Source organism: Poeciliopsis prolifica, unplaced genomic scaffold (genome assembly GCF_027474105.1).
Source record: "Poeciliopsis prolifica strain line A6 unplaced genomic scaffold, Auburn_PproV2 SCAFFOLD017, whole genome shotgun sequence".
In the NCBI taxonomy this organism is placed as follows: Eukaryota; Metazoa; Chordata; class Actinopteri; order Cyprinodontiformes; family Poeciliidae; genus Poeciliopsis; species Poeciliopsis prolifica.
The window spans coordinates 11,209,598-11,237,001 of NW_026562392.1; the positions used below are offsets into that span (position 1 = coordinate 11,209,598).

At 37.4% G+C, this 27,404-nt stretch overlaps 4 protein-coding genes across 4 annotated transcripts; 1 reads left to right on the forward strand and 3 right to left on the reverse strand.

Moving 5' to 3' along the window:
• LOC129367541 (myeloid cell surface antigen CD33-like) lies at nt 1-1,587 on the reverse strand. Its single transcript, XM_055042071.1, is given in 8 exon segments — nt 1-64; nt 146-178; nt 269-304; nt 410-418; nt 420-507; nt 612-904; nt 1,026-1,425; nt 1,512-1,587. Coding segments are annotated over 8 exon segments (912 nt in total). The 5' UTR covers nt 1,558-1,587; the 3' UTR covers nt 1-57.
• Nucleotides 1,588-6,200: 4,613 nt separating this feature from the next.
• LOC129367542 (uncharacterized) lies at nt 6,201-7,997 on the reverse strand. Its single transcript, XM_055042072.1, has 10 exons — nt 7,712-7,997; nt 7,498-7,597; nt 7,358-7,393; nt 7,244-7,276; nt 7,084-7,125; nt 6,849-6,875; nt 6,720-6,749; nt 6,568-6,633; nt 6,456-6,483; nt 6,201-6,363 (listed from the first exon to the last, which is right to left on the reverse strand). Exons 1-10 carry the CDS (start codon nt 7,980-7,982, stop codon nt 6,301-6,303), a joined length of 696 nt encoding a protein of 231 aa, XP_054898047.1. The 5' UTR covers nt 7,983-7,997; the 3' UTR covers nt 6,201-6,300.
• A 10,292-nt stretch (nt 7,998-18,289) lies between these two features.
• On the forward strand, nt 18,290-19,643 carry LOC129367759 (SUN domain-containing protein 3-like). The gene is made up of 5 exons (XM_055042406.1): nt 18,290-18,348; nt 18,436-18,556; nt 18,654-18,766; nt 18,893-19,066; nt 19,329-19,643. The coding sequence occupies exons 1-5, from the start codon at nt 18,346-18,348 to the stop codon at nt 19,434-19,436; spliced, it is 519 nt and encodes a 172-aa protein (XP_054898381.1). The 5' UTR covers nt 18,290-18,345; the 3' UTR covers nt 19,437-19,643.
• Nucleotides 19,644-20,022: 379 nt separating this feature from the next.
• On the reverse strand, nt 20,023-26,975 carry LOC129367760 (sialoadhesin-like). The gene is made up of 6 exons (XM_055042407.1): nt 26,938-26,975; nt 26,558-26,845; nt 26,160-26,453; nt 25,099-25,479; nt 23,308-23,595; nt 20,023-22,513 (listed from the first exon to the last, which is right to left on the reverse strand). Exons 2-6 carry the CDS (start codon nt 26,718-26,720, stop codon nt 22,467-22,469), a joined length of 1,173 nt encoding a protein of 390 aa, XP_054898382.1. The 5' UTR covers nt 26,721-26,845; nt 26,938-26,975; the 3' UTR covers nt 20,023-22,466.
• Between the last annotated feature and the right edge of the window lie 429 nt (nt 26,976-27,404).

Below are 27,404 nucleotides of genomic sequence, written 5' to 3' on the forward strand. Positions count from 1 at the left end.
TGGTCATCATTTGCTCACATTTCTTGCACTGGATTATGACCACAAAGTCACTGGCCATTAGAACCTGAAAAAGTCCATAACTTCAGTCAAAAATGTATTCAGGAAAAACAATTGAAAAGTCTCAGTGAAATAAGTCAGATCTCACCTGCCAGACATCCTGGACAGTCTGTTGAACATGCTAAATGTCCCAAATAATTTGATTAATATTTATTCACTGTAATGACATTACATGTTTTTATTTGTGGTACAATGCTTTAAATCACTTTACCTTCCTTCACGACTTTGAAGCTCTGCAATGCGATTCCTTAAGAAAACAAGAGGAGCTTAAACAAGAGCAGCATGAGAAAATAACAATTTGCTGTTTTTACTCAGCGGATCCACTTAAATAGTGAAATATCTGTAAACCTACTTGTACTTTCATCATAGCAATGCAGATGATTCCAAAGATCACAGCCGTGCCAATGGCCACCGCGACTGGAAGGATGAGGTGATAAGTGTTTGCAGTACCTGCAAATAGAAATGAAATCAGATGCATTTTATGTGATGTTGAAAATACAAATGAACTACATCCTGTATTTATTCTGAACTATTCAAAGCTAGTTAGATCTCACGTTTTACGTTGAGTTGAATAGATCTGTCTGATTTTTGACCTCCATTAAATGTTACACTACAGGTGATTTCAGTGTGGTCGTCATTCTCCTCAGGAGTAAACACCATGATGGACTGTGTCCTCCCAGATCCCAGAGACAATGGGTTTTTGAATTAGTATAAATCATCTTCACTTCCTCGACTCCATGTGAACACAGGAACGTGTGAGGGGCAGGTATGGTGGACCGAACAGGTGACGGCGTAAGGTTTTCCTTGAACAGCTGTGTTTGCCTGAAAAAGTTCAGGTTGGGAGGAACTTCTATAAAAAGAAAAATGAGACATTAACTAAGGGTTAATTTTAGCGATTGTAATATAAATACTGAACAAAGTTAAACATGCGAATAACAACGATGCACAGGACTTGAATAAATGACAACATACGGCGCATTATGACTTCAGCACATTCCTCAACAAAGGAGAACTTTTCTTTAGTTTCTTGGTTGGTGTCTTTTTGCACAAGTTCAATGCGGAAGCAGAAAGGGCCGTTATCATGATCTTTAACCTCATCTATTTCTAAGGTGCAGTTCTTCTGACCCAGGTCTCCCAACAACTTGGTTCGGCCCTTAAAGCTGTCCATGACCTTTGTGCTGTCTTCATGGTAGAAGATATCGTCCCAATTGTCCTTACGATGCCAGATGCCCCTGAGTCTGGAGGTAGGCAAGATACTCCCAGGATAAGTGAATGTACAGGGCAGCACAACACAGGAGTCGACCAGGGCTTCAATTGATTTTACAACAGAGGCCTTCCACTGTTCTTCAGTCGTTGGGCTGCAAATACCTTAGACGGATATAATAGGAGAGAGTAAGAATAAACAAATAAGGAATATAAAGAGGCTGGAAATCAAGATATGTTCAATTATTTACCAGCCAAGAGCAAAAAGAAAAGCATCCTCTTGCTGTCTTTTTCCATTCTTTGACTTGTTAGAAGTACAAAATGGCCCTCAATGTTGCAATCTATGTAAAGACAACAATTAGTAAAATTAGTAAAAACGTTTTTTTATACAGCCCTTGATTGAAACAGCAATACTTGCTGTATGTAATAAATTAAATCATGACTAGAAGAAAACAAAATTGACTGGTTACCATTTGGCAAATTTGGCTCTTCAGAAAAGTAGAAAAAAGAATTAAATTATTATCAACATGATCTATGTTTGCAGATGCAACAGCCAGAGTTTCTTTCCATTACTAAGTTCTGAATTTCATCACATGATGCTCAGTGAATAAGGTGTTAATTAATTAATTTTCAACTTAAAAGTATTTCTTATTGTTTTTTTGTGTTTTTTTTTATAAAGATGTGAAAATTCATATATTTCGTGTTTTGGAAAAAGCAACATCTGATAACTACGGTACTTCTCAAGCTGCTACAAAATGAATTAACTCTCCATGTTTCTGCATCACCTTATAAAATTATGAACCTGGGTATCTTTCATGGTAAGAAAATGTATCTTGAATAACTACAGTCATAAAAGTCTCAAAGAACAGTGAAATAAAACAGGGCACTATAAAGTTGAATAATGAATACAAAGAAAAGTCCCTCCAGAAGGAACAGACTAACTCAATAGTATATCCTGTGATGAGCCATACAAAGAAAAACCCATATCCATCAAAATTTACATTGCTGTAATATTATCTGCAATTTGAACCCATATTTAAGTAGCATGTAAGGTTTTCAGTCTTACCCTATAAGAGAGCTGCTTTGCTGATCTCAGCCCCAGTTGAATAAAAATGTGATCAAACAGTCGCGCTATTTATGTATTGGTGAGAGAATGCTGCCAGTTCACACTGTGAAGGAACCAATCTGCTGACACAGGAGAAAATGCTGCAATTTTTTTTTCCATTTACATGTTTCATGTTTGAGACACAGTTGTGTGTTCATGCGCCAACTGGAAAATAACACAAGAAAAGACAAACAGGCAAACAATAGACTCGAAGTAAAACCTCATCACATCTGTTGGCTAACTATGAAGACCTGCTCAATTTGAATATTCTCTTTTGAATGTGTAAAGTGTGTCACATGGTCACATGGTAAAGTTGTGATCCCAGTTTCTGTGTAACTGGATACCAGATAAAAATAAACACTGAAATAATTCTTTACAAGGTTGCCTGTATTAAAAGTGACTTTGCAGAAAAGAATGTGTTTAAAAATGACTGGTTCTGGATAATGACTAGACCAAGACATTTTGGAGGGATATTATGGTGTTGATCACTGACTTGCTTTGTATGTCTCTGGTGTGGCCTTAGCATAACATCATGACACCTGCACAAGCTATGATGTTACAATAGAACAATGATGAGTTCAGGTTTCTACTATGAACTTATGACTGATTTTACATTTTCTTTTTTATATACATGAAGCATTCAAATACTAACCTAGCTGGGTTTTTCTGTCAATGTCACCAATGCATTTCTTGCTTGGCTAATTCACCAAAGTACTCTTGACTCCAGAATTAGCGTAGCATGGCTGCAAAGCAATAAAACTGAGAATGTGTTGTATACTTTAAGTCAAATAGGATTACGGAATGATGGTGGCAATGTTGGTAGGAGTTTGTCCTGCAAGTGGCAGGTTACTGGTTCAATTCCCTACTCCGTCTGCCTTTATCGTTACAATCTGAGGCAAGACACATTACATGTTAAAGGCATTTAAATGATAAATGTATGTCAATTGGAGATTATTTGTCAAACTGATTAGACAGTGAGTTTAAGCAGGCAAATCTACTTATAGAAACAGAAGATGCTTATTCAATTAAAAATTTGAATTACAGTGGTGCAATCTGACTGAGCTTGAGTAATTTTGTAAAGAATATTGGGCAAAATGTAAGACTAAAGATCTACAAAGCCGACATCGTAAAGGACTGGCTGGTTTAATAGTGATTTGTTGTTTGTATTAACAAGCACTGAACAAGAGTGTATTATAAAGTTTCTCCTTTACACTAGTGATCTGCTCCAGCCATCTTCATTTACTTATCTCTTAACGCTCTACAAGTTTTCTCATTGTTGCTTCGTGTTCTTCCCTCAGATTAACTTTTTGAATTAACATTTCAATGTTTTGACAACACTCTGTTAGAATAATTATGTTTTGTTGTCATTCTTACATTTGTAGTTTTAGTAGATTTAGTATTCACATCCCTGAGAAAAGGAACTTGTTAGACCTTGAACCTGCAACCATTTCTTATCTTGGGATACTCCCTACACGGCCCGTGTATAGATCTTCCTTTGTTCTCCCTTCACATTCTTTTCCTACTATGCTTCTGCCTGGGTTTTTCTAAGGCAGAAAAACCCAGCTAGGTTAGTATTTGAATGCTTCATGTATATAAAAAAGAAACCTTGAGGAAGCGGTCTGCTGTGCCTTCTCCTTTGGCAAAAGACTTGCTTGAAAATTCAAACGTTGTCTGTTGTTCTCTTTTCATGTAGGTTGAGAAAATAGCTATCACACTCAGTGACTGATTTTCAGTTCTGCTTTTTCTGAAGTTAATTGGCAGCTGAAGTGAAAACACATTTATTAAAATAACTTATCTGAGATGACACATTGAAGTCTTGTTTGAGTTGTAAAAATAAATAAATAGGAGAAACACATCTGCAACATTTATATTTTCAAATATGCAAAATGTTCAGATTGGCTTTACCATAGACATGGTGATCTATCATATTTAAGGCATTTCTTGCCAATAAGCAGTCAAATTTGGTCATTGAATGCACTGGTTGTGTTATTTGCATCAAGGAAAATAACAATAGTTGACTCTTATATTTTATACATACAATCTTTATGCTCATCCTGCGAATCTATTAAGGGTTAGTTGCTCATTATTTATTTTAAACTAATCTTCATTTACACCTGCGTTCCATGCGAGAGGTGGCGTCACCCTGGACAGGTCGCCAGTCTGTCGCAGGGCAACACAGAGACAAACAGGACAAACAACCAGGCACAGACTCACTAACACCTGAGGAGAATTTGAAAAGACCAATTAACCTGACAGTCATGTTTTTGGACTGTGGGAGGAAGCCGGAGAACCCGGAGGGAACCCATGCACACACGGAGAACATGCAGAAAGACCCCGGGCCGGGAATCGGACCCAGGACCTTCTTGCTGCAAGGCAACAGGGCTACCAACTGCGCCACTGTGCTGCCCTGAAGTAATTTATGTAGAATGTAAAATAAATAAATAAAAAATTTTGGCTTCTAAATAATGTTATTGCAAAGCCATAAACAGTGCCAAGAGTTGGCTCCAACTAGACCTTCTGGGAAGGTTAAAGAAGAACAGAAACTACGCAAATTGTTTTGGAGAAACAGCCTAAAGTCATAAAAAAAGAATGTCTCTTTCACTGCCAAAATAACACTCTGCAAGTCTATTGGAAATCCACAGGGGAAAACACAGAATTATTTTCAGTTCTGCATTTAGAGACGTAAAGAAATAAAAATAATTACTGAATCACAACTCTAATGTCACTGAGATAAAAATAATTATTTTTTTGTGTAGCAGAGGGAAAAAAACTGATAGCACAGTGTCTATTTTTTTTTTTTTTTTTTTGCGTCTGAGACAGACTCTAGACATCCTGTTCCACATGGTGATTGTGTTATTGGGGAGCCTTTGGCCTGCTGCCTACCTGGGGAGGTTTTAACACCACCTCAGGTCTCAGGCATGGTTTTGTAAGATATTTCAGCCTGATAATCTGTCATTCGCTTTGCTCCTCATCTGTTCTTTAAATGTGTTGTTTTTGGATCTTTAGCCTCAGTCTGGTTCTTTTTAAGTAATTCTTAATTCTATAGGTTTTTGCAGTAATCTGGTGTACACAGCAAATCCAGCAGGCCCAAATAACTCTGTCAGCTTTGACTTCAACACTTTTAAAGTGTCTGTATGGGTCCACACCAGAAAGTGTTCATTTGACTCTTTTTGGAGAGTTGGTACCTCAACTCCAATTAAGTGTCAAATATCAAATCTGCTGGAGTTAATCATTTAACACTTACTAATTCAGTGTTAGATCTTAATATTAACTCTTACAGAGTATTTTTTTCCTTTTTTTACTTCATAATAGTTATTTGTAATTAATATTGACTAGGTATTTCATTGTTTTGAACTTTAAAAAAATTCTTTGGAAAATAAACATTTAATAAAGAGGCAATAATTTTCTCAAATGCATTTATTTCAAAACATGCACCATAATTATAAAACATATTACAACGTGGAATAATGTGCATGTTTCACATGTCACTTTCAGTTACATATTGCTTATCAAAAGACATATCAGCTGTGCAATACAAAATGCAGAATGTGTAATACACATTTTTCTTCAATACAATATGCATGAAATTGCTCAAAGTACAAGATGGGGAACATAAAGCAAGGAGTTCATGTTATATGATGATATGACAGATTGTCTTTGGCTTGTTGGGCCAACAAAATTTGTGATTTATACAAATAATTACTATTAGCACACACACCCTTTCATTTTTGTTGGTAGGGATGCCACAGTGGGTGCAGTAAACGTAGCGCATGTTAGCATAAGTGGTATTATAAAGCCTTAAATCTGAATATATGTAAAGCATGCCTTAACTCACCAATAAATCAGATCAGCAAAAAGAACACAACCTGTTTGTGGAAACAAAGGATGCTAATAATTACTCTGGCTTTTTACTTTGATCATCAGTTTTTACATTTTTACACGTTTCCATAAATGTTCAAGTCTGCAGTGTTCATGTAGTCATCGTTGTCATCCAGGTCCTATGAAGAATAAGATGATAAGGGTGTTTATGAAAAGTGGAATGAATTTTAAATAACCGTAAAAAAAAACAAACAATAAAACTTAATCATACCTGTTTGTAATTGTGGGATTTTTGTTGGCTTTATGGTCCCACCAAAGCAGCAGAAATAACAATTAGAAACTTTTCATATGAAAAATTTAATAAATCTAATTGAAGTAGTTACCTCTTTGGTGACGGGAAGCGAGGTTTGTCAGTTTTCTGTCCACCACAGGAGGAAGCATTATTGGGACTGATGATTCAAAAAACAGTTTTTACAATTATAACACACACCAAGAAAACTTCACAACTTGTAGTTTCTTTCAGCTAAATATTCACCTTTGAACATGTTCATTCCTTTGGGGTCTCCTGTTGAAGACAAATGAAATATGTTTTGTGTAATAAAAAAAAAAAAAACACAAGAGCTTGTCTTATATGCAAGGTTTTTACACAAAAAGTTCCAGTTACCTTGAAAATCTGCTCCAAATAGATCTTCTGGGAATAATAAAGAAGGAACAGAAAGCATGCAAATGTTTTAGGAAGCATTTTGTCAAAAGTCAAAAAAGGAATTAATCTTTGACATTTAAGAAAAAAACTCCCAACTCAGCAATTTGCAGGTCCATTTGAAACTGCAGCAGAAAATATGAACTGTTCTCTTGAATTCAGTGCTGCATTGAGAAAAGTAAAAAAAAAAATCTCTTGCCTTTGATCAAGATGAGTTGGTCCTGCGGCGCCAGGACGAAGCCTGAAAATGTCACAAATTAAATGTTATATTAAATCACTACAATGTTACTAAGATGAGATTAATCAGTTTTAACTGGCTAACAGGCGCAGGCATCGATTGCGAAGCGACCATTCCTCACCTGCGAGACAGTCTAGACATCCTGTTCCACATGCTAATGTTAGAAAAGTAAAACGTATTATAATAATGTAGTTAAATGTAGGTGTGACTGTGAGCAAACTGTCTTTTTCCACACCTGCCATCTTGACTTTGAAGCTCTTGAATACGTTTCCTTTAAAAGACCAAACATTTGTACAAATATTAGACAGCTGCAAGCAAATGCCAGGTTTTATTGTTCACTATTAGTGAAAATTAGTTTGGTACTTTGCTACTCACTTGTATTTCTTCACCATGAAAATACAGAAGAGTCCAAAGACCACAGCAGTAGCAGCGACTGCAACAGTAGGAATGATGATGTGGTTGTAGTTTTCTCTGCCTGCAAACAAAAAGTAAACCATTTCTTTTTTATTGCAAATAGCAACAAATAGGCAGGATTTAAAATGGCTGTTCTTTTAAAATGAATAAAAAAGCAAACCAAAGTTTGTCTCACGTTTTACATGAAGTGTAAACTTTGCCTCGGATGTTATTCCCCCATGAAATGTTGCTGTGCAGGTGAGCTCTGTTTCGTCGTCCTTTTCCTCAGGAACGAAGGACAGGATGGAATCTGCCTCCCAGATCCCTGAATGAAGGTGTTCATGCTTTTTGGTGATTTCATCATCCTTACTTTCTCGACTCCATTTAATCTCAGGGGGATGCGAGGGGCAGGTGTGGTGAACAGAGCAGGTGAGGATGTAGGGTTTGCCTTGAGTGGCCATCTTCATTGGACTCAGTTTGAGTTGAGGTGTTATCTGTGAAGAACAAATTCAGGTAGCAGTTAATATAAAAGTGGGTTAAACATGCAAGCAGCATTGAAATACAGAATATGGAGTGTGTACATACGGAGCATTATGACTTCAGCACATTCCTCTACAAAGGAGAACTTTTCTTTAGTTTCTTGGTTGGTGTCTCTTCGTACAAGTTCAATGCGGAAGCAGAAAGGGCCGTTGTCATGATCTTTAACTTCATCTATTTCTAAGGTGCAGTTCTTCTGACCCAGGGCTCCCAACTTGGTTCGGCCCTTAAAGCTGTCCATGACCTTTGTGCTGTCTTCATAGTAGAAAATCGTTGTGTTTGTCCTTACGATGCCAGATGGCCCTGAGTCTGGAGGCAGGCAGGGGAGACCCAGGATAACTGAATGTACAGGGCAGCACGACACAGGAGCCAATTAGAGCATCAATGGACTTTACAACATCGGCCGTCCACACTTCTCCAAGCCCAGAGCTGCAAATGACTGATTAATTAGAACCAAAACAAAAAGTTAGAAATTATCATTGGAGGAAAAGAAAATGGATGAAGTAATTTACAAATCACTTACCAGCCAAAACCAAACACATCATGAGCTTTCTCTTGTGATCCATTGTGCTGCAAAACACTGTTGGCTTGATTGTTCAAATCTGTAGGAGTTTTTACAGGAGGAAAAAACAAACAGAAACAAAATATTCTATCAGTATTAATCCCAAGAATTAAAAGTTTACTGAGGAGATTTATTTTACATTTTTCCTAAAATACAAAGGTATGAAATCAAAGGTGTGAAATGGCTCAACACTCAAAGTCCACCAGATATGAAAGTTAATCAGAAATGAGCACTGCATCTGCACCAGCAGATTGATTATAGTGTATTAAATAACTACACAGGAGAGTTGATATTTAATTTTCCTCCAGACCAAACCGTCTTATGCAATGGCACTGTTAAAAATCAAATCTAAAAGAATAACACAAATAAAAAATGGAATCTGAGACTAAACATAAATTAGGAAAACCAAACTCTGGGATTAATTTAATGTGGTGATTTTACAATCATAAGTGTGGAAACACGTAAGCAAGAGGGAAAATGTTTGAAACTGAATGAGGGAAGTGAGGTTAGGTGTGGGCTTGGGTAAACCATCATAATGACGCAAAAAATAAAGCAAATTTAGAACAAAAGAAGACTATGCAGAATGCTAAATCTGAAAATTTGTGTAGAGTTCAGAAAAACAAAATGAAAAACAAATAGAATTAAGGTTAAAATCTTCATTTAAAACTGAACAATGAGGTTGTCAAGCTTTTTTTAAACATGGCTTATACGTTCAATCATTCATAGATATTAAATATGTAATTACACATGTTGCTTTTGTTGCATCTACTTTTAAGATGCAACAAAATTTGCATTTTTCCTTGCCCATACTTTCATTTTACAGTAATATCAAATAGTTCTATAATTTTATAATCATTTAACCTTTTTAATGGGGATATATTTTTAAATTGAATCAAGTATTTAGAAAAAGTCTTTAAAAAAATATCCTAATGTAAATTTAAAAAAAGTATTAAATCTAATCACTACTTTCAATTTATTTATCACTGCTAATCTGATTTTTTTTTTCTAAGTCCTTATATTATTAGGAAAATATGCATAAGCTAAGTTTGGTGCAACTATTACAATTAACAAAATCTTACCTTTTGGCGTCTCTGTCTTGGCTGAGCGGTTTTCTGAAAACACTTCTGAATAATGATTCTTTGGTTTGGTTTCTGCAGTTTGGCAGCCGTCACAGTCACTTTCACAGTGTGTGAGAATGTCAGAGTGTGTGTAGAGGCAGTGAAGCCAGAGTTAATGATGCAGCGGACAGGGAGTGGTCTCAGCTGCACTACTTATCTGAATGCAAATCTCTGATATATTTTAAAACATAGAATCTCTGACACTAACCAGAAAAGAAAATGCTAAAATGTGTGTTTTTATTTTTCCCATGTTTGAAGTTACAATTGGTTTTACCCACCAGGAAATCTGGCAGTATAGAGATCACTGCAGTTTGCTCCATCACAATGGCTGGTCTAAACAGAGCTACAGAAAAGACAAAAATGTTTCTTCCAACATTTAATCAACAGATTAAGCCAAAAAGAAAAGTGATCTGGCAAAAAAAATAAAATACAAATGCCTTGCCGTAACGAAAATGCATTCGGCTCCACAAAATAAATATATTTCTCAAAGACAATGAGATTTAAAGAAAATTAGCTAAAATGTCTGTGATTGTAAAACTGTGTGAAAATTAAGGAAGTTGGTTTGTGTAAAAATCCACCATTGACTGAGTCATTACATTTGTTCTTGGTCGCTTTCAGCAGTACATTATAGGGCATGTCTTTGTTTTCTTCTCTCTATTTTGTTTAATGAATATATTTTTTACAGTGTATTCTTAAGAAGTCAGGCAAGGCCAGGAGAAAAATCAGCATCGGTGTGAAATGCTTTTGTTTTCTATACTGAAGAACACTGATAAAAATTGCTTTGGGAGACTTGAATTAAACTCTAGAGACATCTGCTGCTCAGACAGCTTCATGTTTTGAAAGAGCTACATTTGATACAGGAAATAGAGAATGGCAGCGATTCAGGCAACACTTGCTGTAATAATCAGACGTTAGCAGAATATCCCTTGAGAGTTGGTTTCCACAACTCTCAAGGAAACCAAAATTCAATAACAAGATGAATTTTAGTGTCAAAAGATCAAAATCATGCATTTCTTCAGAATAAAGCTACGGTTTATAAATACTAAAAAATGAACAACTTTTCTTCGATATCATCTTTATGTAGAACAAACATCAAAGACAATGATTCATCACTGGTCTGTCTGGTTTTATAAGAATAATGAATGTTTAAAAGAAAAGACTTGTTTCCAAGTTGCACATAGAATCATCAGCTTAATGCAGTATGTCTTCTTTAGATAGTAAGCATACATTTTTCCATCTTGCACAATAAATTTCAGAGTTTTAACATGTGATTCCACATGCTACCTTGATATCACATTTTATTCCTGACATTTGGAAAATATATGCTGAACCATGTCACGTCATCTAAAGTTGTTCACACACTTTAATACTCCAGAGGGTTACTTCATAATTACTTCATAATTACTTAGCAAAATTTTCTTTGTATGATTAGAAGTGATCTGACCTAAACTATCATATCCATTAGGGATGATAAATCAACTGAAATGTAATGGCTTCTATCAAAATGTTTGATCAACTACGAATGAAGTTTATTTACAATATGGTAAACAGAAAGAGCTGAGGAAGAGAGCCGTTAATCAACACTGATTGACTTTTGCAGTTACAGCTGTTATCTGTAATCCCATCTCTTAGTGATGTGATTAATTAGACAATTAAAGTCTGATGAGGTCATGACTTCAGGACTTTAAAATGGAGGAGTTTGTCTTTTGCATTGCAGCCAGACTTCAGCAGCCAGATCAGCAGAAATAAAGCAACCTGTTGTAATTTTCTCCGTAAAGGTAAGAAAATGTACAATCATGTTTCTCTGACATGTGTAAATTAATTTTTACAATAATTCCCACACTTTGTGTTTTGCTGGATAGATTTGCTCCTTGGATAGTGAAGCTCTCAGCTTTTCTAATGGGTAACTCGACATCCACTGGCTTCGCTGCTACGTCTCCCAAGAGACTGTCCTGGGGACGCCGAAAGGAGGACACTATCAAGCTGCAAGACTTCTTCACCAGAAATGAGGAGGGTCTTTGGCGCGCGAGAAGGAAGCAAAGCTTAGCTCCCAAAAATATTCCCATCCCTCACAATAGCCTTTGTGTTGATCTGGATTTTCAAGACAGAGGGAATTTCCACCCAAAACATGGAGAAACATTAACCCTGCCTTTGTGGAAGAAAGCAGCCAATGAGTTTATAACACAGTTTTGGTGAGAAATGTTTTTTCAGCTGTGGTGTTTAAGAGAGGACCAACATTTTTTCTCTGTGGCTCTAAACTAGAAAAAGGAAGTGAGACAACAAAGTAAAAATAAACGTTCTGACAGTTCACTTCATGTGTGACTTATGCTCCAAGCTGTTGTTGGAGATTAAAACTTAGTGAATATGCTCTAGAAGATGATCTTGATTATTGACATGATGATAAAACTACAACAAATTTCTTGTGTTTTTTTTTTGCACCTTTGTGAAAGCTATTCCAATTGCTATGTCACAGATAGTTATGCATGACTTGGTGTAAAATACAAGAAGCAGGCCTGACTGATTTCCTTTTCAATAATATTTCACCGAATGAGACACATAAGTTGAAATGTAATAACTGGGACAAAAAATTATCTGAAGACAGATTTAGTACAGGTCAAGTTTTATTCACTGATGACAGGGAATCTTGACTTACCAGATCTGGACTGTGTCTGCCCAGTAACAGGCACAGAACTCCACTTTAACTAATAGCTGGAGGTGGAGAACCAGTTTGGGCTGAAGCCTGTGGTTTTTATTCAAACTTATTCACTCAGTAAAGATCTGAGAAATAAGATGAATAAATATTGATATGGGGGAAAAAAAATAGATTTTGTTTATGTTTGAGAATAATTTTGAGAACTAATACCTGCCCAATAGTTGTGCTGAAACAGACGTATTTTTTTTATTACTTACATATATATGTATGTATGTTTGTAATGACTGTGAACACTGAAGTTGTTTTGTAGTATATTTAACACTCAAGAGCACAGTGTATCCATTTGTCTGCATACAGTGCAGCATCACAGTGAGTTAGTTTCCTGTCTTCACATCTCATTAGTTTCTGTTCCTGTTCTCTGAAAAACCTTCAAAGGTTTTCTTTTTATTTGGTTATATTAATTCAATATAAGCTGTCATATAGTTCCTCTTGCAGTCTACCGGAAGGGTTATTTTAGAAAAACCTTTCAGTTCCGTTAGAGTACTTTGTGTTAAGTTGATATTCACTTGATTTGTTATGATATTTGTCTAATTACAACAGATTTTAAGAGTTGCTGTATTCTAGAGGCTTTTACTTGATAATAAAGTAGGTAATCCAGGACAATACAACAAGGAACAAAGAGTAGAAGAACTGTCATTCATAAATGCATTTGCATCAACCTATTATTGGTTCCAGGAGAAGGAACAGTTCCAGGAAAGGAAGCTCTGTGATGTTATGGATTTAAAGTTCATTTTAAATAATATAGTTTTTAATTTGCATCTTTTGATTGATTCTATTTATATTTCTTTATTTTCCAGGTTTTACTTTTAGTAGCTTGTTCACTTAATGAGATGATTAAAGAATTTTAATTGGAAGACTGATATTTTGTTGTTGTTGTTATTAAACTCTTGCATATGGATAAATATTTGTTAAATCAGTTGCTTCCTGGTTTCCAACCCCAAATTTCTGGTTGGAAACCAGGAATTTGGGGTTGGAAACCAAATACCAGGAATTTGAATTAACTCCCAATCAGGTCTGCAGGAATGGAGACTCATCTAAAACATGCATTGCAGTGATGCTGGATATCAGAGTTGGGAATCACTGTTACATACATGTGTAGTTTTGCTGTTCTGAAACATGAATTTATTTATTTTTATTTTAACACCAAGCCATTTTCATTGCCTCTTTTCCATAATGGGGACTATGTGGCTATTGTTTATTAATAATCAGGTTGTACCCTGACTATGTAATTTTAATATAAATTACTAACTTTGTTAATAATTGCCATTAGCAAAAATTTTTCATAGCCAAATCAGACCAATTGTTGGACAACAATTGCAAAATACAAGAAGAAATGTCAGAGATCCTCCAAGTAGGATGTAATTGTTCACAGAATACATGTTTTGAATCACATCAGTACAAGAAAGCACCAAGAACGGGAAGACATGTTAAATGTGTTCTTCAGTACCAAAACCACACTGAAGACACAAAAGCAGAAGAGGTGGTAAAACAGTAAGACAATAAGTAAGTTTGAGGAATTGTGGAAAGAGTTTTGCACACAGATGTGTTTGATAAAACACAACTATGATATTGAAGTTTATTGATCTATAGCAATACAATGCAAGAGTATAAAATTATTTATTTGGTGCTCTGCCTTTTAAACTTACTAGCTTCACAGTATTCAGGGAAGCTAAATAAGTTGTCAACAATGTCACCCTGGAAATACGGAAAAGCACTGCGCAGGTCCTGCTTTAACCTCATCCGTCTAATGTCCCTCTAGAGTCAAAAGTCATTTTTTACGTAATTCAGCTGAGTTGCATTCAAACTTTGTGACATTTTCATTTCGTATATCTTCTGGAAAAACCTGCCATTGAGTTCATCCAGACAGAGTATAACAAGCAGTTCTATACCTGAAGTGTGGTTTATTGTCCAACATTTGAGGAATAACTCATCCAGGTGTGGATATGTAGAAAAAAAGATGTTACTAACCAAGTGTACTTTAAACCTTTTTGTGAAGAAGGGCTGAATCCCCTCATTGTATCTCGTGAGATAGATGTTGGCAGACAGTCAGAAGTTCAGGGAATACACAGTTTCTGATGTGACAAAACTTTTAGGGTCTATTTTTCTCTGTTTTATGAACTGGACAGATGTAGTCCTCACTTACACGCTTCCGGAAATAAGTGGGGTTTGGATTCTATGTTTCTGTATACTCTCTTATTTTCTCTATAGTATTTTGGTCGATCAGCCCTGAACTCTGCTAAAGTGAGTTGTACTACAAACCAAGCAAAATGGTTTATAATAACCTTCCTTTAATTAGGCAAAAATAATAATAAAATAAGGAAATGACAGGTTTAGGGTTTAGACAAACCAGAAAAAATAAACATTATTCCCACAGAACAGTAAATTCATACAGGGTAAACACTAGTTATGTAACCCAGTATTGTAAACTAAGATAATATGGCAGCAAATACTATCTACTTTGCAGGCCTGTTAAGATGCTCAGGAATCAGGATTCCCTCCGACTCAACAGTCCAGATATTGACTGTCAACTCAGTACCTTGTTGTCCAACGAATCCAAGCGATACTTCACCCAGTGTCCAGCGAGCCCTCTAAACCATCCAAAAACAGTAGCTCAGTGAAAAAGCAGTTGTGTGGCCTTCATGTGCTCTCCACATCGACGGCTCTCCTTTCCCTCGGTGCCAGAGGTACTCTGAGCGACACGGGCACTCAGAGTGACTAGTCAAGGTCCTCGTTAACCAGTCCGGTAACGACCTTCTGTAACGTTTTAAGTGCTACTCTAACAGTCACAGCTGCTTACAAAAGTCCTTTGTAGCAACAGCTTTGCTCTAACTTTAGAGTGAATATACAACCAAGAAAACTAACACACAGTTAGACAGTTTCTAGCCGAAACTTGACTATGTACTGGTAGCTTGCATAACTTCTCTTGAAGACAAGTTTTACTCACTTCTAGAAACTTCTTAAAACAACAGCTCCTCCTGTGCTATCCCTTCTCTCGCTCTTGCTTACTGTTCTCTCTCTCTTTCTGCTCCTTAAGGTCTGAATGATAATCAGATCATTAAAAAAATATTAGGAAAAGTGGTGTTTCTTGTAGATATAACATTGGGCTTTATGATTTTCTTTTCTCTTAGTCTTGGTACCCCACCTAAAACTTTGTTTTGTTTTTAGGGAAGAACTCTTCTGAATCCAGGACATTGCTGGGCCTTTGTAGATTTCCCAGGATGTTTTAGCCATCGCACTGTCCCACAAAGCTGCCATCATTCATGTATCCCTGGGTTACATTCCCAATATTGTTTCCCCAACTTCCTCCCTCTCTTGTGGCACACTCATGCACACTGGAAGAAAAAGTGCTTCCTGTGTGCCCCTTGGGCACACAGGACTGCAGGTGCCCCTCATGAACATGCATGAGGGGCATGCTGTGCATGAGTGTGCCCCGCGTGAACACTGGACTGCATGCGGGGTCCTCCTATTTACAATGAGGACCCTGAACCCGGTTCTTCTGGTTCCCAGGAGACACTCTGAGATTCTTCAGTACAAAAGGTCCACACACACAGACACAGGCACTCATGCCTCCAGTGTGCATGTGCCGGAGCATGCATGTGCATGAGTGTGCACCTCATGCACACTCATGCTCCAGTGTGCATGAGTGGCTCCAGTGTGCCCATCATGCAGTTATGTGTCCCCATCTTGGTGCCTGCACGTTGGCGTTTACCCCAACGTGCAGGCACTCCAGAAAGGGTGGCACACTCATCATGCTCCAGTATGCATGTGCCCCTCATGCACATGCATGTGTGCACACTCATCAGGGGCTCCAGTGTGCTCCTCATGCACACTGGAGTGCATGAGGTTCAGGGTTCTGACCGTTGTCTGTCCTTATGGGCCAAACAACAGTTCAGATTACCCACCCTTTTTGGTACAGGGTACTGGAGTGTGCCTCTCAGGGGTATTCATTTGTTCTACTGGGGTCTGCAACGGGGCAATGTCAGTGAGACATGGAGGGATGTGGTTGGGAGGAATGGCCCTGCTGATCTAAACTCCAGTGGTGAACTGTTGCTGGACTTCTGTGTTTGTCATGGATTGTCCTGTGCATGGCTGTTTGTCCTGTCTCTCTCTTATTGAGCAGGATTCATTGAAATATCTTTTTAAATAATTCTTATTTTCTTAACCTCCTCCCAAAAAGCCCTGGTTTTGTTGCATTGCCATAAGCAATGTAATAGTTCCCCTTTCTCCATCATGCATACACAAATATAGAAAGTTGGGGTTACATTTATTCAGTTTTATAGCTGCATTTAGATATAAGTTCACACAATAGTTCCTAAACTTTGAAGTGCATATGAAAACAGGACTAACAATAACAAGAATAGCAGAAACTTTTTGATAATGTGCAACTAAGTAGCACAACTTTGTCAAAATGTACATAACGTGCATATTGAACTGTAAATATATAACAGGAAATGTACAATCCAGTGTGTCGGTGTAGAGAAAGCGCTCTGCAGTAATAACAAAAATGTTTTTATCAAACATGTCTAAAAAACTGCAATAACTGCATGTAAATGCCAGTAGGGAAGTAAACATTTCTTGATTTTGTTTAGAGCAGTGATTTGATTGACTAATTTAACAAGATAATTTTTTTTTCGTACCTTAATTTTTAAAATGCTTTAAATGAATTTAAAAGAGGCAGAAATGAATTGTGGGCAGGTTCTGTGGAGCATTCTGATGTCACATAAGCTGACTTGTCATCAGGCGCTTTTGGAACTTTTGTCAATAAGAGCCGAGTTCCTGTAGGAATTCATCCATTTGAAGAGTTAGACGTCGGATAGATTACTTCAAAAAATTCAAGAAATTGAACTGAGCTTCAGTTTTTCGAGTAAGTATTTATTTAGAAATTAGTGAAGCAAAGAAAAAAATGACATTTTGTGCCAGTTTTTTGAAGGAAGTGTGCAGCAATGTTGAAAATAAGTTGAGCAAGACAAGTTGTTAGTAATCAGTTTTTTTAGCTCAACATCAAAACAATTTGAGTAACTTTTTGATGTAAACATTAAACGTCTCATTTGTGTTTTAGTACCTTTTTTTTATTTACGCGAACTTCTCTGAGTATTGAAACAGCAGAAAAATATTAAGGAGTTCTACATGCAAAATAATGTTTTTCTTTAATTTTTATGGATGGTTGGTGATTTTCACACATGAAATGATTAATTTGATTTGATAGGTAACTAAATGATGTTCTGATCAACATTAAATGAAGTTTTTGATATATTACATCTTTAAATTTACAGTGTTTACGAGGAAAATGACTTTCACTGTAGAGTTGTGTTGGTACATTTTGGACATGCTTTGTACCAAAATGTACCACTTTTGCATGTCTTTGGTTTTTTACAGTCATGCTAAGAAGAAGTGAACGTTTGAGAAACAACGGATACTATGATATGGATGGACAACCTGTTATTTCATACAGGGAGACACCAATCAGGTAGATCAAATCAGCAATTTTCATTAAGTCATATGTTTTATGCAGTCATCTGCTGATCAGTGTACATTTTAACTCACTTGTATATTTTTCATCTAGGGCCATAAGGAGGCGCTTAACAGGTCGTCCTGCAAACCACCCTGCAGTCACATTTAGAGAGAGGTCACATTATTCTGGTGACAATGTGATTGACAGAGAAAGACAGATGATGATGACTCTGTTGCAGGGTGGTTTTGATATATCAGTCTTTGTCTTTCTCATCTTTGTCACTTTTGGTAAATACTCTCCTACAGTCAATTTGGAAGTGTTACAGAAAGTCTGTATTTTTAAATTTTTTCTCACTGTTGTCTTCTGCTCATGTTCATCAGGATGTATTTGCTGTATTATTTCCTTCCACTCACGATCTTCAGAGTTGTCTCTCACAACTCTAACAGACATGGTAGGCTTTCTCTTCCTAATCTTAACACTGATTTAATTATCATGATCAAACATGAGAACAAGCTGTTAATTTTTATGTTGTGCACAGGTTACGATCTTTGGACGCAAGGATCAAAGACATCTCTCCAACCTGGAGCTCTTGGAGCAGAAGGTTGACTACCTTCTGCCACAAGCAGACCTGTGGCCCAACTTTGCTCTGGAGTCTCAAGGCGAGCCATTACAAATAAGATCATCAACTAGATTTCAAATTTTCAGTATTAAAATTTTCTAACTCACATTATTTCTGTTTTTGTGTTTTGTGTACAGGAGCAAATATTTTACACAAGATGACCTCAGAGGCTTATGACATCAATAAAGAAGTTGGAAGGTTTGGGAAATTGTTCAAGAGACCTCCTATTGGCCCAGGCATTGTTATTAAGGTTTGAATGATGATTAGATCATTAAAAAAATAAAAGTGGTGTTTCTTGGTGATATATTATTAGCCTTTATGATTTACTTTTCTCTTGGTCTTGGTACCCCACTTAAATTTTGTTCTCTGTTTTCAGGGAAAAAATCGTCTGCAACCTGGAAAATGCTGGGCCTTTCCAGGTTTCCAGGGACGTTTGGGCGTCTCACTTTCACACCCAGCCACCATCAGACATGTGTCCCTGGGTCACATTGCTAAGACTGTGTCCCCAACGTCCTCTGTCTCTAGTGCTCCCAAAGAATTTTCTGTATATGTAAGTCAAATAAAATGAGTGTCAAAAGTGTAATATAGATATAGCCATGTATAGTATATATTAAGTATACATTCAAAATGTGATAGCATTGATTCCATATGACATTGCTTGATCTCATTCTAAACCATGCAAACTTTCTGTCTGCACTAATGAATTTTCTGTTTATCTCAGGATGTGATATGTTTTCTGATACACCGACTAACTTTCACATATGTTGAAAGAACAAGATAATGAACTGGATTTTTATCTAATTTTGTCTCAGGGAAAGAAGAATTTAGAAGATGAGGAAACTCATTTGGGAACTTTCCAATACGATGAAGATGGAGACCAAATACAGACCTTCAAACTTCCTGTAAATATGTCAAATTAATGTTTTATTAACCAAATACAGTTCTCTCAGAAGCCCAGACTGACCTACCCTGTTATAAATATTGATATATTGAAATGATGATCATATATTCTAACATACAATCATAAGGTTCTTCACTGGGTATTACTAGCATTCAATTTAAAAACATACTTTGAATAAAGTACCGTATTATTGTTTCATTCAAAAGGCTTCAATGAAAAACTCTACTTAAACCATAAAAATGTATGTTAATCTTGCACTTTCAGAGTAGTGGTAACTGATAAAAAGCATTTAAAAATTAATCAATTAGTTAAGTTGTCTAGAAATAGTGCCTAAATGTAATGCAGCCACATTAAGCTTTGTTATTGAACCATAACTATTCCAAAACACAGAGATACAAAGTGTTTAACTTGAACAAATGGAAAAAACTGTAGATTTATTTGGCCATCTATTAAGGAGGAAAATATTGTTGTCTTGGCATAAATCTCGTTGAGACTTTTATTACATCACGGTAACAAAATACAAAAAGTCAACCTCTTATTATTAAGATGTGGGAGATTCTTCAATCAACACGGAGACTCGGATTTATTTTACTGAACATTTCTGTTCAGTTTTTATTGAGGAGAAAACAGTGACAGCTGATCACAGCTGTTTGTTACCTAGCAACCAAAATCAACAGAAGCAAGACAGTGACGAAATACAGAACCACATCCGGTTTAGTATTCTTCAAAATAAAAGACTTCCTCTATTCAAATAAATCATGCCTCGCACTTAAATATTTCACTTCAGCTTTTGTAATTATTTACAATCATGTTAATTTAAATAAATAATAATCATCACGTAAATCATGCTCAACATACAATTGTAAGGAAGTGACTTAAAATGCAAAAAAGTCACAACATTTTCACAAAACAATAATTTTTTGTCTCTGTATAACAAACAACAAAATCCCAGTGTTACTACAAAACATTTTGTTTTCTGGTTAGCAAGATATCAGTATAATTACCTCGCTATCTTGAGATAAACTATGCAAAATGTATTTACAGCAAGGAAAGTTGAACTAGGCTTCCATCAGACAGACCTCCTTTGTTTCTATCATCTATTTGCAACTATGGATTATCAATCTAACCTCCCTAATTTATATCTCTCTTGCCTTACAGGCCGATAAAGTTGGTTCCTTCCATCATGTGACTCTAAAGGTGAACAGCAACTGGGGTCATCCGGACTACACCTGCCTCTATAACTTTAGAGTGCATGGAGAACTTGCAAAATGACGAGGAGAACAAAGAGAGATGGATGAGATATGGAGAAAACTATTTTTGTACCCTTTGATATATCTCTTTTGTATATGTTTACACAATTAATTTTAATTCCTCACAAAAAGTCCTCACAGTCAACCATAAGTAGCACAATGGCACAGTTAGTAGCACTGTTACCTTTCAGAAAGAGGTTCAGACGTAATAAAAGTGGGATTTGTGGGTTTTCTCCGGGTGCTCCGGCTTCCTCTCACAGACATTTTAAAATTGGCACGTGTGGGTTCTCTATGGAAGCTCCGGCTTCCTCCCACAGAAATAATAAAAGTGGGATTTGTGGGTTTTCTCCGGGTGCTCCAGCTTCCTCCCACAGACATTTTAAAATTGGCACGTGTGGGTTCTCTATGGAAGCTCCAGCTTCCTCCCACAGAAATAATAAAAGTGGGATTTGTGGGTTTTCTCCGGGTGCTCCGGCTTCCTCCCACAGAAATAATAAAAGTGGGATTTGTGGGTTTTCTCCGGGTGCTCCAGCTTCCTCCCACAGACATTTTAAAATTGGCACGTGTGGGTTCTCTCTGGAAGCTCTGGCTTCCTCCCACAGAAATAATAAAAGTAGGATTTGTGGGTTCTCTATGGAAGCTCTGGCTTCCTCCCACAGAAATAATAAAAGTAGGATTTGTGGGTTCTCTCTCGGTGCTCCGGCTTCCTCCCACAATAAAACTTTAGCTGTTTGGTTAATTGGTCTGCCCAAAATCTCCTCAGCTGTGAATATGTGCTGCATGGTTGACAACATAACGACATAAACTTTCTGATAACATTAACATATTCAAACACAAACTTATACTCTTAATCAAATTAAAGATTGTCTGTCCAGGATATGGGAATACAGCAACATGATTTTGTAGATAATGATGCACTAACACAATTCTTTAAGTTCTTTCACAAATATTGAAGTTTAACTTTGTTTCATGTTATTCTTTTGGGACTGATTCCAGTGAGAGGTAGTTTACTGCTACAGGTTCAGACTATTTTCTGTTAATATCTATTGTATAGACTTTCCCAGATCTACCTTTTGTAACATGTGTATTGTAAACTAATATTGTAATTGAATCTGTCTTTCTTTCAGAAGGTTTGTTGACAGTTTTGTGTTTGTGTGTTTTTTATTTTTGCCCTCTTGAAGCCAGCCAGCCTCGGCAGATGGCTGCTCATCCTGAGCCTGGTTCTGCTGGAGGTTTCTTCCTTTTAAAGGGAGTTTTCCTCTCCACTGTTGCCTTGTGCTTGCTCAGGATGGGGGATCCCTTGGATTAAACATCCATCGCGATCTGCTGGTGACCCCTCCGCAGAATCGCCACCTTAACGTGGTGGAGGGGTTTGAGTATCCCCATGACCCAGATGGAGATTTTGTCTTGGGGTTCAGCCAAGAGTGAGGCTTCCCAGGGCAGGCTGCCATTGGGGAGGGATCAGACTAAGAGCGATTCAAGGTTTTCAATGAAGGGCTACCAAAGGAATCAGGTATTTCTAGGACACAGACAGTTATCCCAAGTACGGTTTTGACGGAAGTTTCTCCCTATAAAAAGTCAGTAATCTTCTTCACTGATAAAAATGACAACTGTACTCCAATGCCCTCCTGTGACTGCTAATTGTGCTTCCATTAAGGTACCAGAATGTGAGGGTCCTAAAGTCACATGGGGACTTTGGTCTATTTGGCCCAAGGGCTTCTGTTCCACATGGCCAACGAGTGAGCAGTGTGAGACAAGTGGAGATTTGAGACAGACGCACAGGCATGGAGAGGAGCCACTCACCCACACTTGAAGGAGGTCCACACCTTAGAGCAGTTGCCTACACCTGAAGGGGCCAATGGGTCCATGTTAGAAGGAGAACTGCACATGATAGAGGGCCAGAAGGAGGCGTGCACATGTCAGTTCAGTGGTTCCCAGGTATATGCCAACATGCCTGGGCTTCTGTCTACATGTCTGGGATGGTGCCCACATACTCTTGACTCGTGTTTTAAAAATAAAGGCCTCTATAGTGCTTCAAATGGTTACTGGTGTTGTATCCACTCATTCTTCTTTGATGGCCTTTGTGCCCGTAACACTCCAAGTCAGTAAATCTCAATCCTTTAAAGAACATTTGGGATGCTGTGAGGTGGAATATTTTTGTATCATCAACACGGAGCCAACAAATATGCAGCAATTCATCATCTGCCAAAGATACAACTATACTATTTTACAGACCTTCCAACCTACACACAACAGAATGTGAGAAACTGCAACATTGCATGGCATGTGCAGGGTTTGTCTTCAGAAAACGTTCTTACCCCAGTTGTTGGGGCACTATAGCTGTTGACAGGAAACATAAGATATTACTGTGTAATTGAGTTACTTGAAGACAATACTTAAACCCAAAACTAGAATCCCAAAAAAAAAAAAAATACAATTAAAAAAAATGTCAGTGATTTGCAATTCTGTTAAATCCAAATTAAGTCATCATGTCGTCGATCCAAGAGCACAATATAATGCTGATCACATTTAACCATTTTGATTGTTTCAAATGGGCCTAAGCAAAAAATTAAACTTTACTTGTGAAGAAAACTTAAAAATCTCATCAATTTAAACCACAACATGTATATTTATACTCACATTCAACATGCAGGAGGAGCTCACTTTTGGCACTTTGTCCACCAGGATATCTCACAGTGCACTCCACCTTCTTGTGGTCTTCTTCTACATTCCAAGTTCGTTCTATTGTTCTTTCCCAAATGCCGTCTGACAACAAGGAGTCAATGGTGCGGTCTGTTCCAGGAATGCCATTCAGAGACAGGGCAGGAGGAGCAGAAGAACATGTATATTTCACTTTACAGGTAACCCTGCTTTGAGCTCCCACCTTAGGAACATCAATGATGCTCATTTGGGGTTCTTGTGCATGGTCTATAAAGATAAAAATAGAAATATGTTAATCTATGATGATTCCAACTAAAAAGTAGATATTTAAAATACTGGTGAAAGAGTGAAAGGAAAAGTTTAACATACATTATTTTAACCTAAACAACAGTTTAACTAGACAGACAGAAACAAGTTTCTTGCTGCAATGGGAATAACTGCACAAGATATGAATATTTGTCAGATTTATTTTGCTTAATCAAGAAGTTGTTTTCCCAGACATGATTTTGTGCATTAAGTTGTTATGCTGCTCTTGAGAGTTGGTAAATAAAAGAATGAGTGTGTCTGTTGTGAAGTCAACCAACTGGACCTGAGACGAACAAAGATTATATATATATATATATATATATATATATATATATATATATATATATATATATATATATATATATATATATATATATATATATAAGCCTTCTTTGTTTTTGTTATAGAATCCTTCTTTGTTCCTCTGCCCCCGCAAGGAAGGAGGCAGAGGACTAGTGAGTGTGAGAACCACTGTCCAGGACGAAACAACTAAGATCCATAAATACATCAGGGACAAAGCCTCAACAGATAATGTGCTCAGTGAATGTCTCAGACAACAGGGAACGGAGGTTGAAGTGCCAGAGATACCATCATGGGAGGACAAGCCCCTACATGGGATGTACCACCAGCAAATAACCCAAGTGGCTGATATCAGTAAATCCTACCAATGGCTGGAAAAAGCTCAAGGACAGCACAGAGGCCCTCATCCTGGCCGCCCAGGAACAGGCCCTAAACACCAGAGCAATAGAGGCCCAGATCTACCACACCAGACAAGACCCAAGGTGTAGGTTGTGCAAGGAGGCCCCTGAGACAGTCCAGCATAACAGCAGGGTGCAAGATACTGGCAGGGAAAGCGTACATGGAACGACATAACCAAGTGGCAGGCATAGTCTACAGAAACATCTGTGCAGAATATGGACTGGAAACCCCGAGATCAAAGTGGGAAACACCCCCAAAGGTGGTGGAGAACGCCAGAGCTAAGATCCTGTGGGACTTCCAGATCCAGACAGACAAAATGGTAATGGCGAACCAATCAGACATTGTCGTAGTGGATAAACATCAGAGGAAAGCCGTTGTGGTTGATGTAGCAATACCAAGTGATTGCTACATCAGGAAAAAGGAGCACGAGAAACTGGAGAAATACCAGGGCCTCAGGGAAGAACTGGAGAGGGCCTGGAAGGTGAAGACCACAGTGGTGCCTGTGGTCATCAGGGCCCTCGGGGCAGTAACCCCCAAACTGGAGCAGTGGCTACAACAGATCCCAGGAACAACATCAGACATCTCAGTCCAGAAATGTGCAGACCTTGGCACAGCCAAGATACTGCGCAGAACCCTCAAGCTCCCAGGCCTCTGGTAGAGGACCCGAGCTCAGAGGATAAGAACCACCCGCGGTGGGTGAGAAGGGAAATTTATTATGTGTGTGTGTGTGTGTGTGTGTGTGTGTGTGTGTGTGTGTGTTCTTACCTGAAACCATAATTTTGGTGCTTCTATCCAAAAATGAATGTCCCTGTGAGTGGTAGGAGGTAATTGGGTTGATATCAACCCATGGATAGAGTTTATCCTCATTGTGAGACATATCCAGCTGGTCTATTTTAAGACTACAGTTGCGGTCTGACACAGAGCCAGTCAAATGTGTTATCCCATTATATCTGCTTAAAATATTTGATTGTCTTTGGTTGAATACATCTGCGCGTCCATTACTTTGGTACAAGTACCAGACAACTTGGAGGCCACTTGGTTGGGCTTTGCTGTAGGAAAACTTGCAAGGAATGATGATACATGATCCTTTCATTCCCGTTACGCTTCCTGGAGTAGTGAAAGACCAGCCCAGATTGAGCATGTTTCCTGTAAAACACATAAAAACAAAACGATTTTGATTGGCCAGATTACTTTAAGCCTAATTTTAACTGATTTGCCCTGGACAGACCATAGATTTATACATTTGAATGTTGTGTCTGCAATAGTATTATTTGTTGTCTTGGTGGGAAAAATAGTTACATTAACTCCTAAATCGAGACTTACAGGGTTCAAATGCCTAAACTGCAAAAACACAAAATCCTACCAAATAATTTTGGTCTAGTTTTTACTGATAGCATCTTAATAAACCTGAAATAAGAGAAAATTAACTTACAAGTAACCTTTCAGCAAGATAAAAGAAGTGGCATTAAGTAAATAATTTCTTAAAATTGGGGAAGAAGTACTTGTTCCATTGGCAGATTATTTCACTTATAGCAAACCAGATTTGCCTGGATAGACACATTTTTATCAACAGTATCTATAAAGATACTTTTTTCAATGGAACAATTTACATAAATTAACAGCAGAACATGAGGCAGCCATGTATTTGTCAATTTTATTTACCATAAAACTCTCCATGTAAAATAATATTCAGTTGATGCGACATTCATCACTGAAGAAAATCTTTTTAGTTCCATTTGTTATAAACTCAAAAGACATTACCAAATGTTTAATATATTCTAGTCCTGATAAAAAGGTACAAAATGTTAACTGTGATTGGTACTCACGTTTTACCCGTATGGTGAGGCTCTTCTGCTGAGTCTCTCCTCCAGGAAAGTTTGCAGAACATGTCAGATCATTTCCATTGTCTTTAGCTGATGCTGTAAATGTCAGTGTGGAAACAGTTTTCTGCAAAGTCCCCAAAGTTTTAATATCTCTGGTAACTGGCATGTTAGAGTAGTACCATTTGAGAACTGGTGCATTGCTGGAGCAAGTATAAGAAGCTTCACATGTTACTTGGTTTGGAACTCCTTCAACATATTCAACTGAAGTAGAGCTAATGCTCAGTGGTAAAATGGAGCCTAAAAACACAAAGAACGAAAGGATGGTTAAAGCTTTTCCAGAAAGACAACCTAAGTTTAGCACGAGGGCGACGCTGATTTTGATCTTGGGAGTTATCACTCACAGTCTGCAGTTAAGGTTTCAGATGTTCTTGCTGTTTTACCACCTTTGTGCTGGACAGTGCACTCAATCTCTTGAACGTTTCTCTCTAAGACTAAAGTGCCTGTTAAGATAGCTTTAGAAGTGCCATCAGATGGCTGAGTGTTGGAAACTCTTTTGTCTTTCATTGCGATGTTGAGGCTGAGAGTTGGTGGACTGGTGGAGCATGTGTGTTCAGCAGAACATTGCACTGTTACAGATTTTCCAACTTTTCTTTCTCCAAAGATTATAATTCGTGGTGGCTTTGGCTGTCCTACAAAGAAAATGTAAAAAGTTAGAAGCTTTTTCAACAACATACTAATGCACTGATTATCAAGGCAAAAAGCTCAAAACAAACAAACATACCAATTACTTCAATTGTTACTGCTGTGTCATAGAATTTATATGTGCTAGACCCAACATGTTCTGGATCCACCCAAGGATAAAGTTTTGTCTGTGGTCGTTCCAGTTCACACGTTCAATCTTTAGAGAGCATGATTTTTTGTATGTGGAAGTGTATACATTGGTTCTTCCTCTATACATGCTAATTACTTCATTAGGGTACCAACTGTCAGAAACCAAAGGATATCCCCTGCTCATACTGGTACCAAACAACTCTGTCTGCTCTTGTAGGTGGATACGAATCGTAGTCAAAGCTACAAGGGATAACGAGGCAGGATTTCAACAGTGCTTTGATATTTCTTGGCATGTTAACGCGCCAAGCTTGTATTGCCGAGTAAAGACATCCTGCAAGAGAAAAATAGTTGTAAGTCAAAATTACTGAAGTAAAAATTCATCAGTTGCATCAAATTAAGTATGTATGTAATGTTACA

Coding starts and splice junctions, on each gene's coding strand:
- LOC129367542 (XM_055042072.1), bottom strand. CDS start 7,982: ATGAAGATGGCCACTCAAGGCAAACCCTACATCCTCACCTGCTCTGTT. Junction 6,750..6,848: donor ATTTGGAGCAGATTTTCAAG/GTAACTGGAACT, acceptor TGTCTTCAACAG/GAGACCCCAAAGGAATGAAC. Junction 6,364..6,455: donor AATCCCACAATTACAAACAG/GTATGATTAAGT, acceptor TATTCTTCATAG/GACCTGGATGACAACGATGA.
- LOC129367759 (XM_055042406.1), top strand. Junction 18,557..18,653: donor CTTTGCTCTGGAGTCTCAAG/GCGAGCCATTAC, acceptor TTTTGTGTACAG/GAGCAAATATTTTACACAAG. Junction 19,067..19,328: donor CCAAAGAATTTTCTGTATAT/GTAAGTCAAATA, acceptor ATTTTGTCTCAG/GGAAAGAAGAATTTAGAAGA.
- LOC129367760 (XM_055042407.1), bottom strand. CDS start 26,720: ATGAAAGACAAAAGAGTTTCCAACACTCAGCCATCTGATGGCACTTCT. Junction 25,480..26,159: donor CCTCACCATACGGGTAAAAC/GTGAGTACCAAT, acceptor TGTGTTTTACAG/GAAACATGCTCAATCTGGGC. Junction 23,596..25,098: donor CACCAAAATTATGGTTTCAG/GTAAGAACACAC, acceptor TTATCTTTATAG/ACCATGCACAAGAACCCCAA.